We start from the raw sequence: 12,097 nt of genomic DNA, 5'->3' as shown, positions 1-12,097 counted from the left end.
GCACACATACGTGCATGTACGTCATTGGAACGGGAAAGGGTTTAGAGCCGGTTTGGGGTTGATCCCAGAAGCGCAAAGTGAGGGGATGAGGTGATACAATTACGCAGATTCAGCGTTCAGCGCGGAGTTTCCCGCCAAAAGCGGTGTCAATGGGCGACGACGTTGCTGTTGTGAGCACGTGGATGCGTTCCATTATTACATCATATAAAGAGATCCGAAAAAATATACAAACATTGGTCCTTAAAAACCCATAATCCGAACGTTCAAATCTGAAACTTATCACCCGTGTATATCGTTTCTGACCGGAGCTAAAATTGCGGTGAAATTAGAACGTTTAAATAAAGGGTGACACCGTTATGGTCACCCTGTGTAATCACCCGAAAGGTGCGAATTCTGAGGGAAAAATCGAAAAAAAACACACCTAGGCCAGTAAAAAAGCAAAACGTATGCGCGTCAAAAGTTCTAAGTTTGCACTCTGGCAATTTCTCACGAGGTGAATTTGGCTTTTGTGAAAGCTTTTCGACTCTGCAGCCTTGTCTGCCGCGCGCCCCATCCCAAGCCTGTCCCTCGCCCCTAAGTGAACGGGCTGCACCCTCACGCTGGTCGATTTAGCACCAAGGAATACATTCTGTGCGAGGAACACATAATATTTGTACATATTTCTTTTGTCTTAGCGGCACAAAATACCCAGAAATTTTGGTGACATCAGCAAAAAGAAAAGGCCTTAGCTCACGTTATACAAACGACTCTTTCATGGAATTGGCAAAAAAAAAACACATCCCAATGCAGGGTGAAAAGGGTAAAGGTGCAGCCCTGCAATCACTTGCTAGGCGCCACTGCTTGCGGAAGGCTCTCCACCACAAGGAGGCCTAGAGAGCGCCTCTCCCTCCAGAGGGTAATTTGGCCTACTCTCCCACTTTGTGGACAAATGTCTTGGAAGAGGTGGGGGGGGGGGGGGGTACCCACACTTTACCCCACCGCACGCGACCCTGCCACCTGCCGTGAACCCATTTTTTGTTGCTGGGTGGACATCAGCAGCAGCGGTGGAGGTGGATTTAAGAATCTTGAATCGTCGTTTCAACTGCCGCCGCCGCCAGGAGATCGAACCGGAGACATCTGGAATCGCAGGTCCAGCGCACCGACCGTTACCCCCGGGGATGCAGCACAGCCGTACGGCCTCCTGGGCCCTCATGGGCCCTCCTGGCTCCACATCGTAAAACCACTGTCTGCTTCAGTCAATCACTGACAGGGTTTCACATATTCACCAGGTGAGTGTGTGAGTCTATTGGTCTCCATATGAGCCATTCGCTGGCAACATGTCAGATATTCACCAGCCATGTGTATGTGTGAGTCTATGCATGTCATTGCGAGTCTACGGGTCAATGGATCCTCAAACGAGTATCTCGTTCGCTGACTCACTCACCAACATCGATGTGACCCCCCCCCCCCGCCATACAAATGAACGACAAGAAGACCGAATCGCTGCTCAATCGATCATGAAATCATAGCAAACGCAATCATCGAAAGTGCCACGGACGGCAATGCAACATCGTCCATTTCCAGACTACCATCACTGCTCCGTCACCACGACCGACAATCACTCAGAGCTGTACATTTCCATCGTTGAACAAAAAAATGACGCGAATTGCTTCACATCGTTTTTTTTTTTAACCATGGCCACGCGGGTTTGACAACACGCAGAGGGGAGGTGCTCACAAACAGCACGAATGCACGACGTTCCCATCATGCTTTGCGTGCACGTTGCGTGACCACCGCGTTGCGTGTTCGATGCCCTCAGCCTTGTCTAAGCCACCGGCTCGCCAGAACTGTGACGGCACACGACAGGACGCATCGTTACAGCACGGTCATCGATGTTCACCGCTGCCCCACGTGGCAACGGTCGCTTCGGAGCGGTCCGTCTTGTGCGTGGCTCGTGGGAAGGGGCAGCTGGGAATTGCGTGGCGACGGTCTGGGGAGGGTGGAGGATTGTGTGGGGGGGGGGCAGTGTCGTCCGTGGCTTGCTGGGAAGACCGGCGCTGGCTCCGGGGAAGCCTTTTGTCCATCAGGCCTGAGTCACTTTGCTGCCGCAGCCAAGCTCCGGGATGTCGAGACCCGAAAACAGGGTGACCTGCGACACGGGTGGGCATTGACACCACGTCGACACATGTCCACACACACGCGAAATGAACTAAACTTTACCACGCTGGTCAGTGTGGGTTCTATGCACAACCGCCATCCCTTCCCCTGTGGACTTTAGCCGTGCACCTGTGACCAGCCCGATAAACTATGAAACTGTAAACTATTTTTTTTATTTCGATTTAAAACTTTCGTGACTGCAGGGATTCATCTTCTTGGTTCTTTCGGTAAAGTCACGTAGAATGGAAATAATAAAATAATACAAATAAAACATCATAAAATAATTCTCACGACGTTTCGGCCACAACGCAAGCAGCTGTCCTCTTTACCTGAGGACGGCTGCTTGCGTTGTGGCCGAAACGTCGTGAGAATTATTTAATTATGTTTTTTTTTTATCTTACCAGGTGAGGCCCACTGAGCTACGTAGCTCTCTTTCAGAAGTGACCCGGCTATCCCAAATGATAGCTCAGCGAAGCGGCTTACCTTCACGTGGAAATGCATAGCAGCCAAATACTTTGACCGCACATTGATTCTAAACGTGGAGGCGGAAAAACCGGAGGATCCTGAGAGAAAAAAAAAATATCCACGGGAAAGTGCGAGCGCCGACCTGCACGCCACGGTTAAGGCTCAGCGCCGGGTAGAACGGCCCCTCGGCTGAGCCCAGGGACAGGGATCCAACTTGTTCCCTCTCCAGGAAGAAGGACAGCGTCCGGCCCTCCAGGTCGAGCAGCAGTCCCACATGGCTGCCCTTCCCGATGCCGCCTTCCGTCCTGCCGCACGGGGAGCGACAAACGGCACACGCTGCCCCGCGTGAGATCTTGTCAAGTGTTGTCGTCCTTCCCCCGCACCTCCGATTAGCAAGGCTGACGATGTACAGCACAAAACAAGTTCTACATACACACGTGCATAGACTCACAGAGAGGCCCAAAGTTTGTTGTCCTTCCCCCGCACCTCCGATTAGCAAGGTTGGATACGTACAGCGCGAAAGAAGTTCAACGTACATATGTAGTGACATAGAATCGGTGACGTAGCAGCATCGCGCTGGCTGCTGGTGGGGAAGGGGATCTGCAGCTTACAGCGGCCCTGACTGACAGCAGGTCACGTGATAGACCAGAGAGGGATCTAGGGGAAGGGCCACGGAAGGGGCACATCGAGAACCGGCTAGGAGGTTCCAGAAGGGGGCGTGGTCGGGGGCGGAGCCAGGCCACGCTGACAGTAAAAGAGGGGCCCTGGAGGGGAGCTCGGGGCTGTCGTGTGGAGTGGGATCCCGTCGTACTGCTGCTGCTGGAGTCTTCGCCATCTCGGCGTCGCCAGTCAGGCAGTCTAACAGCCGACCTGACTGGGAACCGTAGATACTAAGTGTTACTGTCAGGCCGTGTCAATAAACACAGTGCCTCCTACTCTTAGCGTCTCCCAGTCAGTCACTACACATACATAAAATACTGATAATTATAAAACATTGGTTGACATTTGCAATGCACGTTTCATCCACAGATGCCAACGCACTCCGGTAATTCCTTGTTTGACGCGCAGTAGGATGTGTTCCCGAAGGGTTCCTTGGTCCTGCCCGTGACCTCACCTGCCAATCCTCACCTGGACGCACACCCCACCCACCCGTGCACCTCACCTGCGCGTGTGCGTGTTGTTGTGGAGTATCCAGCTGCGGTTGCTGTCCACGTACATGGCCCAGCCGTGGGGGTCTCGGCCCAGCATGGCGTCCATTCGGACGGCACGCCGGGCCACGCCGAACGCCGGGTCCGGCCGGCCCTCGTAGCGGTCCAGCCGCACCTGGCGAGGAGCAGGCGTAGGCCGGGCGTCATCGGCGAGGCCCGCACCGCTATCCGGGAGGTTCGGCCCGGCCGGAGCATCACGATTCGACGCTTCCGTCTCCTCTCTCTCTCTCTCCGGCCGAGTTTTCGAGCATCCGAGGTTATTTTACTTAAACCAGGCGGGAAACTCGAAGGGGTCCAGGATGAGTCACATTTTGAAAGAGCGACTCGTGCGTCGCCAAGACGATGGAAGCGTTAAAAAAAAATAAACGATGAAGTAAACGGCAAACAGCAAGCGGGACAAAAAAGCAACACGCATGGTGATTCGATGAACTGTCACGACGCGCGGTCGAGATTCGATTCAGGAATTGATTATGAATAGTCTCTCATGTATTTTTGTCTTCTCATCCGCAGAGAAGCAATGAACTGTAATGGAGCGTTGCCTTCGTAGTGATCGGTAGCTAGGGGCACCAGTTGACAGGCAGCATTAATATATATTTTTTAAAATAATCGTACCGCTATTGACGTATCGAAAGACGTTTGTCTTGTTGATACGATTCGGAGTCACCGGTAGACCCATAACGGTGAGCTGTTGTGTGTGCGGTGGTGCTGCAACGGTGCCAACATACTTCTGATGCTACCGATAAGAGCGTTACGGTATTGGTTGGTTAATATCGACGTTAGAGTTGAAGGCAATGATGACAGGGAGTGACGGTATTTGCAGCAGCAGTAGATAGGCCATGGATGATGATGATCATGATTAATTGGTCGGTGTTAATATTAATGCCTACCCCGCCCCCCGCCCCCGATAGTGGATAGATCGTGACTAACGACGACGATGATGATGATGACGACGATGATCCATTGGTTGATGTTTATTTCAATGTTGACGATGCCGGAAAAGATGGCACGTGATGGGGACACCTTGGTTAAGCCTTCATCCAGCATTGGATCGGCAATGGCTGACGACGACGACGACAACGACGATGACGACAACGACGACGACAACGACGATCGTTAGTGATGATGATGATGATGACGAACTGTCCGATGATCATGATGCCGCACCTCCCAGTAGTGGACGCCGCGGGAGAACCCAGCGGTGCCGATCACCACGCGGTCCTCGCAGCTCCGGCACGTGGCCACGCGGCCCTCGCTCGACACCGCCACGTCCTCGTGCGCCGCAGTCGGGTCCCACGCGAACCACGCCACTGCACCGCACGGCACGGCACGCCTCCTCTACCCCCTTTCTCCACTGGCACATCCAAGCCAAGCCAGTAACGGATTCTTTCTTTGCTGTCTTTCCCCTCTGGCTATTTGCCGTGCCAAGCCGAGGACCGAGAGGAGGCAGGGACGCCGGGAACGGACCGCCCGCAATGGCGAGTTGTTTACTCCCTCGCCTGGTATGCAGGAGGTCGTGGGTTCGATCCCGACCCTTGACGCCTGCTGTATTTTCAGTGTTTGCGGTGTCTCTCTCTCATCATGATCACGGTGGCTAGGAGATGTTAACTACCTCGCCTGGTATACAGGAGATCGTGGGTTCAATCCTGACTCTGTCGCTAGCTGTATATCTGGAGTCTGCATCTCTCTCATCATCATCACGGTGGTTAGGAGATGTTAACTACCTCGCCTGGTGTACAGGAGGTCGTGGGTTCGAGCCCAACCCTAACGCCTGCTGTATTTTCAGTGTTTGCGGTGTCTCTCTCTCATCATGATCACGGTGGCTAGGATATGTTTACTCCCTCGCCTGATATACAGGAGGTCGTGGGTTCGAGCCCGACCCTGACGCCTGCTGCTGTATATTCAGAGTTTGCATGTTTTCTCTCTCTCCCTGTGGTCGCAGTGGATTTTTCTCCGGTTTTTCCCTCCACATTTAGAATCAACGTCGCGCGTTCAGAGTATTTTACTGCTGCTATAAATTCCCACGTCGTGATAAGCCAGTTGGTTGAGCCAAATAGCAGGTCATACTCACCCTTCCTCTACCCACTCGTCGCCTGCTCTAGCAGAACCCATTTTAACTTTTCCCTCAATCTTCAGACAGCATCGCAATGATTTGCCACCCACGGTAATTAAAGTGTCTCTCTCCCCGTGGTCATGTGGATTTTTCTCCGGGTCTTCCGTTTTTTCCCCTCCACGTTTAGAATATTTGGCTGCTGCTGCTACACATTTCCACTTGACGATAAGCCACCGTGTTGAGCCATCATTTGTGCTTGCCCGGTTCTCTCCTGAAAAAAAGCTACGCATGGAAGCTCAAGTGGGCCCTTTCCCGGTAATATAAAAAAAATAGTTTCGCAGTTAAAATAGTTTCACCGCCAGCTCACCGGGCGAAGTCTGCAGCAGCACGGTCTTGCTGTAGGGCCCGACGCCCGCGTGGTTGTAGGCCTTGACACGCGCGCGGTACGTGCTGCTGAAGTGTAGCCCATCGAGCGTGCACATGACCTCCGTGCCCTCGTACACCTCCTGCACGCGGGCACGCACGGACACGGCACGTTCATGCATAAGCACTCGCGAGCACAGGTAAGGCTGCCCCTTCCGCCGTGTAGCCTTTAACGGACCGTTGGGGCAAGTGCGGCGAGCGAGCAGCACCTACGAAGGCCGGTGTGGCGCACGAAGGGGGTGGGTGGTCAGCACGTCCACACTGCCTCTCTCTCCCGAGTGGTGATGTTTTACACACCGCACCGGGTACTCATTTGAGGCTGAGTCGACTTAGGGGAGGTCCAGGACCGATTAAGGCTCTTTAAGGGCTGCTGCCTCGTGGCCGTTATTTATCAAGGACCGCCGTCTCGAATTCACGGTGCACTGCGGCTCTTGAAACATCGAGCTTTTGTCTTTTGTTTTTTTTTACCAAATTCCAAATAAATGCCTCTTCTTGTCACGCAATTTTGGTCGCCGAGCAATTTGTGGTTGAGAAGATCGCCAGCGGTGTCGGTGACCCGCGAGCGGGAATCGATGTCGGCTCTTTTGCCGGGCCACTGCTGCACCCGTGCCTGCGCTTAAACCGCGCGGATCTTTGACCCGCGCGGGCCGAAGATCCGCGTGGTTTACCCGCCGCGGGAGCCCCCCCCCCCCTCGGCGAGCCCCTCCACTGACCCGGAAGGCCCCCCCGCTGCCGTCGTCGAGCTCCAGGATGAAGCCGTCGACGCGGACGGGAGTGCGCGGCGCCGGCGCCCAGCACAGCGTCGCGGCGTTGCCCTCCGTGCAGCACTCGGAGGACAGCTCCAGCGCGGGGGCCGGTGGCGCTGCGCGAAAGGCAAAGGTTCCCCACCCATATAGAATCAGTGTTGTGTTATTGTGTTTAAATATATTTGTATCACTATAACTCCAACGCGAGCCCCGGTACAAGACGCAGAAACGGGGGGCGCGGGGGGTGGGCAGGGGGGGAACAGAAACTCCGCAAACAGCGGCACGGAGTTTCGGCGCGACGGCTGCCCAATGAAGAGGGTCAATTGGGCCAGCTGCCCCACCCACGTGGGGGCCACGTGCGAGCGGGAGGGGGGGGCATGAAGGTTTATATGGGGAGGGGAAAGGAGCTTGAAGGGGAAGGTAACCAGCAGGGGGGGGGGAAAGAAAGGGACAAGCGATGGGAGGAAGGGGGGGGGGGAACCGGGGAGGGGGGGGTATGGGGGAGGATCCCCCGCATAGCCTCGAACAGACTGCAGGGGCAAGTGCTGCTATGTTATTCCGACTACATTGACCAAAGTTTTGCTCGGACACATTACTTTTAAAATCCACTCGCGACAATTGATTTCCACGCGTGACGCAATTGTTTTTGATGCCGATCTCTGTTTTGCCTCATTGCCAGTGCGTCACCCTTACCCGCTATGCTGTTGTCATTTCGGTGACGCGGTGAACGCGCACCAGCGAAACTTCTCTTGAGCGTTCGCGCGCTCTCTCTCTCTCCCTCTCGCCCGGGCCAACGAAACCGACTCGAGAGCTTTTGGAACGCCGATGCACGTCCGCGGCACGGCACGGCAGCACGGCGGCACGGTGGCGCGGCAAACCGTCACCTTTCATCTGCACGAAGTCGAGCTGGTGGATGGCCGCGTGCAGCGGCTCCATGTCGAGGTCCAGGCCGAGCTCGGCCGGCGGCCGCGGCTGCTCGCAGACGCGGGCCCACTCGTCGCCGCTCGACGCCACGCGCACGATCAGCCCCTCCGAGATCTGCGCGGCGGCGGCGGCGGTAGCAGCAGCAGCGAGGGCAGCAGCAGAAGCAAAGACAAAAATAAAAGACAAAGATCCACCGTGTAGCCTTAACAGGCTGTTGGGGCAAGTGTTGTTAGCACGGCACGCGAAGGGGTGGGGTGGCCGCACGGTGGTGGTTTGTGCAACCGGGTGGCAACGCTTGCTCAACTCGAGCCCAGTAAACATGGAAGGTCGGGCCAACGTTGGTTCAACGGCTCCAACCACATTCCAACGTTGGCTCAACATTGGCCCAACATTGGTCCAATGGCTCCAACCACATTCCAACGTTGGGCCCAACGTTGGTCCAACGGCTCCAAACACATTCCAACGTTGGCTCAACATTGGTCCAACAGCTCCAAACACATTCCAACGTTGGCTCAACATTGGCCCAATACTGGTCCAATGGCTCCAACCACATGCCAACGTTGGGCCCAACGTTGGTCCAATGGCTCCAACCACATTCCAACGTTGGCTCAACATTGGCCCAACACTGGTCCCACGGCTCCAACCACATTCCAACGTTGGCTCAACATTGGCCCAACATTGGTCCAATGGCTCCAACCACATTCCAACGTTGGGCCCAACGTTGGTCCAATGGCTCCAACCACATTCCAACGTTGGCTCAACATTGGCCCAACATTGGTCCAATGGCTCCAACCACATTCCAACGTTGGGCCCAACGTTGGTCCAATGGCTCCAACCACATTCCAACGTTGGCTCAATATTGGCCCACCACTGGTCCCACGGCTCCAACCACATTCCAACGTTGGGCCCAACGTTGGTCCAATGGCTCCAACCACATTCCAACGTTGGCTCAACATTGGCCCAACATTGGTCCCACGGCTCAAACCACATGCCAACGCTGGGCCAACGTTGACTGGGTGGAGATGACGCTGCCGCTGCTGTGCGGGTACCTGCAGGAAGCCGCTGGGGTCGGCCTCGTGCATCACCTCCCGGCAGAACTCGAGCAGCCCCACGGTCTTGTGGAGCCTCGCGTCGTAGCGCACAACCTCGTCGTGCACCGCCTACAAAGACAAAGATCACCCGTGTAGCCTCAACAGACCGTTAGGGCAAGTGGCGCGAGCGAGCGGCGCCCCTGAAGGCCGGGGCTGTGGCACACGAGGGGTGGGTGGCCAACACCTCGCCCGGCCGCCTTTGTCTCCCCGGTGGAGATATTGTTACACACGGCACAAGGTCCTCATTTTGGGGCTGAGACGACCTAGGAGAGGCCCATGACTGGTTCGAATAATTGTCACTGGGGTTGGGAATCGAACTCGAGTCGCCAGGTTAGTAGCGCAGTGCCCTAACCGCTGCCACCACCACCACGACAACATCATCATCAACATATTCTTAGGTTTTTTCGGTAAAGTCACGATTGCTGTATCAAGTGAGATACAGCAATCGTGCTGTGACGGTTCCACCTGAAGACGGAAGCTTGTGTTGCCTCCGAAACGTCGTGATTTTTATTTTATTTTTATTTTACTTTTATTTTTTTACCTACGTGACTTTACCGAAAAAACCTAAGAATGTGAATCCTTGCAGTCACGAAAGCTTCAAATCTAGAATCATCATCAAGGTCGTCATCATCACTAATACAGCTCGCACCATCACCACAGTCGTTACCGCCTACACAAGATCAATATTCTGGTCATCGTTAGCATCATCACCATCAACACTACCAGCATCATCACCACCAGTATCACTACCAGCAGCTGCATCACCATAATCACGGCTGCCAACATCAGGTTGGTGTTGAGGTCAGGGTCTGGACTGGGTTCGGTGGTTCGGGGTTGAGCTCTGGGTTGGTGCTGAGGTCAGGGTCTAGGCGAGGCCGAGTCGTTGGTCTCAGCGAAGAGTCACGGGTCGAGTTTGTGCGCGACGCGGCTCCCTGTGTGCCACCTGAAGCTGGTGGTCCCTCTCCTGTGCCACCCGCGCCAGCAACTGGGTCTTGCGGTGCTGCAGCGCGTCCATCAACGCGTCCACCTGCGCCACCAGGCAAGCCTCTAGCTCCACGCTGTTCTCCTGCACACGGTCACGGCGCAGCGTCAAGTTAAGGTTGTTGCTGTTGTTGTTACTGTACTGTCGTTATTGTTGCCGCTGTCAACCGGTGAGGCGAAGAGCCGATTTGAGGATCACTCGCAAAGCAGGAGCTTCACTACCACGTGTTAGAGAACGGCCCGTGGAAGAGGATATCACAGAACCGCTGCTAAGGATAAGGGATTTTGCCTTTAGGAAGCACTTATGTGCAATAAATATCCGAAAGCGATTTAACAGCACGTGTGAACAACAACAAAAAAATACACTCATGGTATCATCCCGGTCTTGAATGTATGTACGTTGAACTTCTTTCACACCGTACGTAGCCAACCGTGCTAATCGGAGGTGCGGGGGAGGGGGAAGGACATCAAGCTAAAAACAAAAAGCAGTTCTAAAGAAATTAGTTTGTCAATCCGGATGATTTAAACAGTGCATAGCTCCAGTGGATTCCGACTATCAGAAGGAAGAGCGTTCCAGACGGCCGCAGAAGCGTATCTTCATTGGCCAGCCAAAGCCGCTGCTGCGAGGTTGACCGGAGTTCGCGTTGGTGGTTTCCGCTCCTTGACGACATCAGCGATGACTGCGCACGTAAAATCCCATCGCATTCAATTCGGTTCGGAGCACATCATTTGGCTAAATTCCAGCGGTGAGAATATCAAACATCAGTTTGAGCGTCTCCCGATGAACATGACTCTGCAGCGGAGCACGTGGGCTGTGCTGCCGCCTGCCGCGAACCCATCAAGGGATCTTAGGAGTGGCTCTGCAATACCTGCTTCTGCGGGCTGTTCTCTGAAGAAGAGGCAGGGCCTCAGTTCCCGTGCGAGAGATCTTGGGGGACTCGACGTCTGGTAGACTTTGCAGTTTTTTTCCTGGATTTTTCTGTGTGCGCAGAGTCACTTTAAGATGTCCTTGGTTCTTTCGGTAAAGTCACGTAGAAGGGAAATAAGAAAAAAAGAAAACATAATAAAACATTTTTATTAAAACATAATAAAAGTATTTTATGATGTTTTATTTTTATTATTTTATTATTTCCCTTCTACGTGACTTTACCGAAAGAACCAAAAAGATGTATCCCCGCAGTCACGAAAGCTTTAAATCGAAATTCACTTTAAGATGTTTTCTTGTTCATGTTTTTTAGTTTTTTGTTTGTTGTGGTTGCACCCGATTCAAGAGCCGAATGGCTCACAGGGCTATACCAAATACATGAAACTGAAAACTGAATGAGGCTGACACCGAGAGCGCAACTGGCAACCAGCTGATAAAGGCGCAGCCCTGCAACTGCTCGCTCACACCTCTGCTGGCAGAATGGCCTTCCCGCTAGAGGGAGCTAATGAGAGAGAGGATTAACTAAGACGAAACTTCGTTAACTATTTTATATTGTACCAGGTAAGGCCCCCACTGAGCTGTATAGCTCTTTTTCAGAAGCGACCTGGTCACAAACGACAGCTCAACGAAGTGGCTTATCGCGCGGAAATTTACAGCAGCCAAACACTCTGAACGCGTGATGTCGTTTCTAAACGTAGAGAGGAAAACCGGAGGACCCGGAGGGAAATCCACGCGACCACGGGAGAGAGAGAGAGACACACACAAACTCCAAATATACAGCAGCAGCAGCAGGCTTCATAGTCGGGATCGAGCCCACGACCTCCTGCGTACCAGGCGAGGTAGTTAACATCTCGCCACCACGGCGACCCACTTCTTCCGCGGTGGCCAAACGCCTCGAACGAGACGGGGGTGCCCACACTTCACCCCACCGCACGCCACGTGCCAATCGCACAATGGTGACGCATCCCATTCTTACTGCCGGGTGAACTAAGACAGCTGGGGGGTGTGGGGGAGATTTAAGAAACGTGCGCGATTATTTAAACTTCCGCGCCGGGAGAAAGAATATAATTCCGGATGGCCGGTCCAGTGTTGCTAATCGGCACAGCATCAAGGCAGCAGCAGCAGCGGCAACAGACATCACCAGAGCT

At 54.0% G+C, this 12,097-nt stretch overlaps 1 protein-coding gene across 1 annotated transcript in view; it reads right to left on the bottom strand.

Moving 5' to 3' along the window:
• Positions 1-1,437: 1,437 nt before the first annotated feature.
• LOC144734606 (E3 ubiquitin-protein ligase TRIM9-like) overlaps positions 1,438-12,097 on the bottom strand; it is a 35,037-nt gene continuing 24,377 nt past the window's right edge. The window contains exons 4-12 of the mRNA XM_078616870.1: positions 9,987-10,109; positions 9,002-9,112; positions 7,913-8,066; positions 6,996-7,144; positions 6,227-6,365; positions 4,974-5,116; positions 3,764-3,924; positions 2,744-2,906; positions 1,438-2,128 (exon numbers count right to left, since the gene is read on the bottom strand). Of these exons, the coding sequence (XP_078472996.1) occupies positions 2,063-2,128; positions 2,744-2,906; positions 3,764-3,924; positions 4,974-5,116; positions 6,227-6,365; positions 6,996-7,144; positions 7,913-8,066; positions 9,002-9,112; positions 9,987-10,109 (1,209 nt within the window). The 3' untranslated portion in view covers positions 1,438-2,062. The remainder of the gene's footprint in view (positions 2,129-2,743; positions 2,907-3,763; positions 3,925-4,973; positions 5,117-6,226; positions 6,366-6,995; positions 7,145-7,912; positions 8,067-9,001; positions 9,113-9,986; positions 10,110-12,097) is intronic.

The sequence above is a fragment of the Lampetra planeri genome, chromosome 52, assembly GCF_965212315.1.
Source record: "Lampetra planeri chromosome 52, kcLamPlan1.2.h2, whole genome shotgun sequence".
In the NCBI taxonomy this organism is placed as follows: Eukaryota; Metazoa; Chordata; class Hyperoartia; order Petromyzontiformes; family Petromyzontidae; genus Lampetra; species Lampetra planeri.
This window is presented reverse-complemented; position numbering and strand designations above follow the sequence as displayed.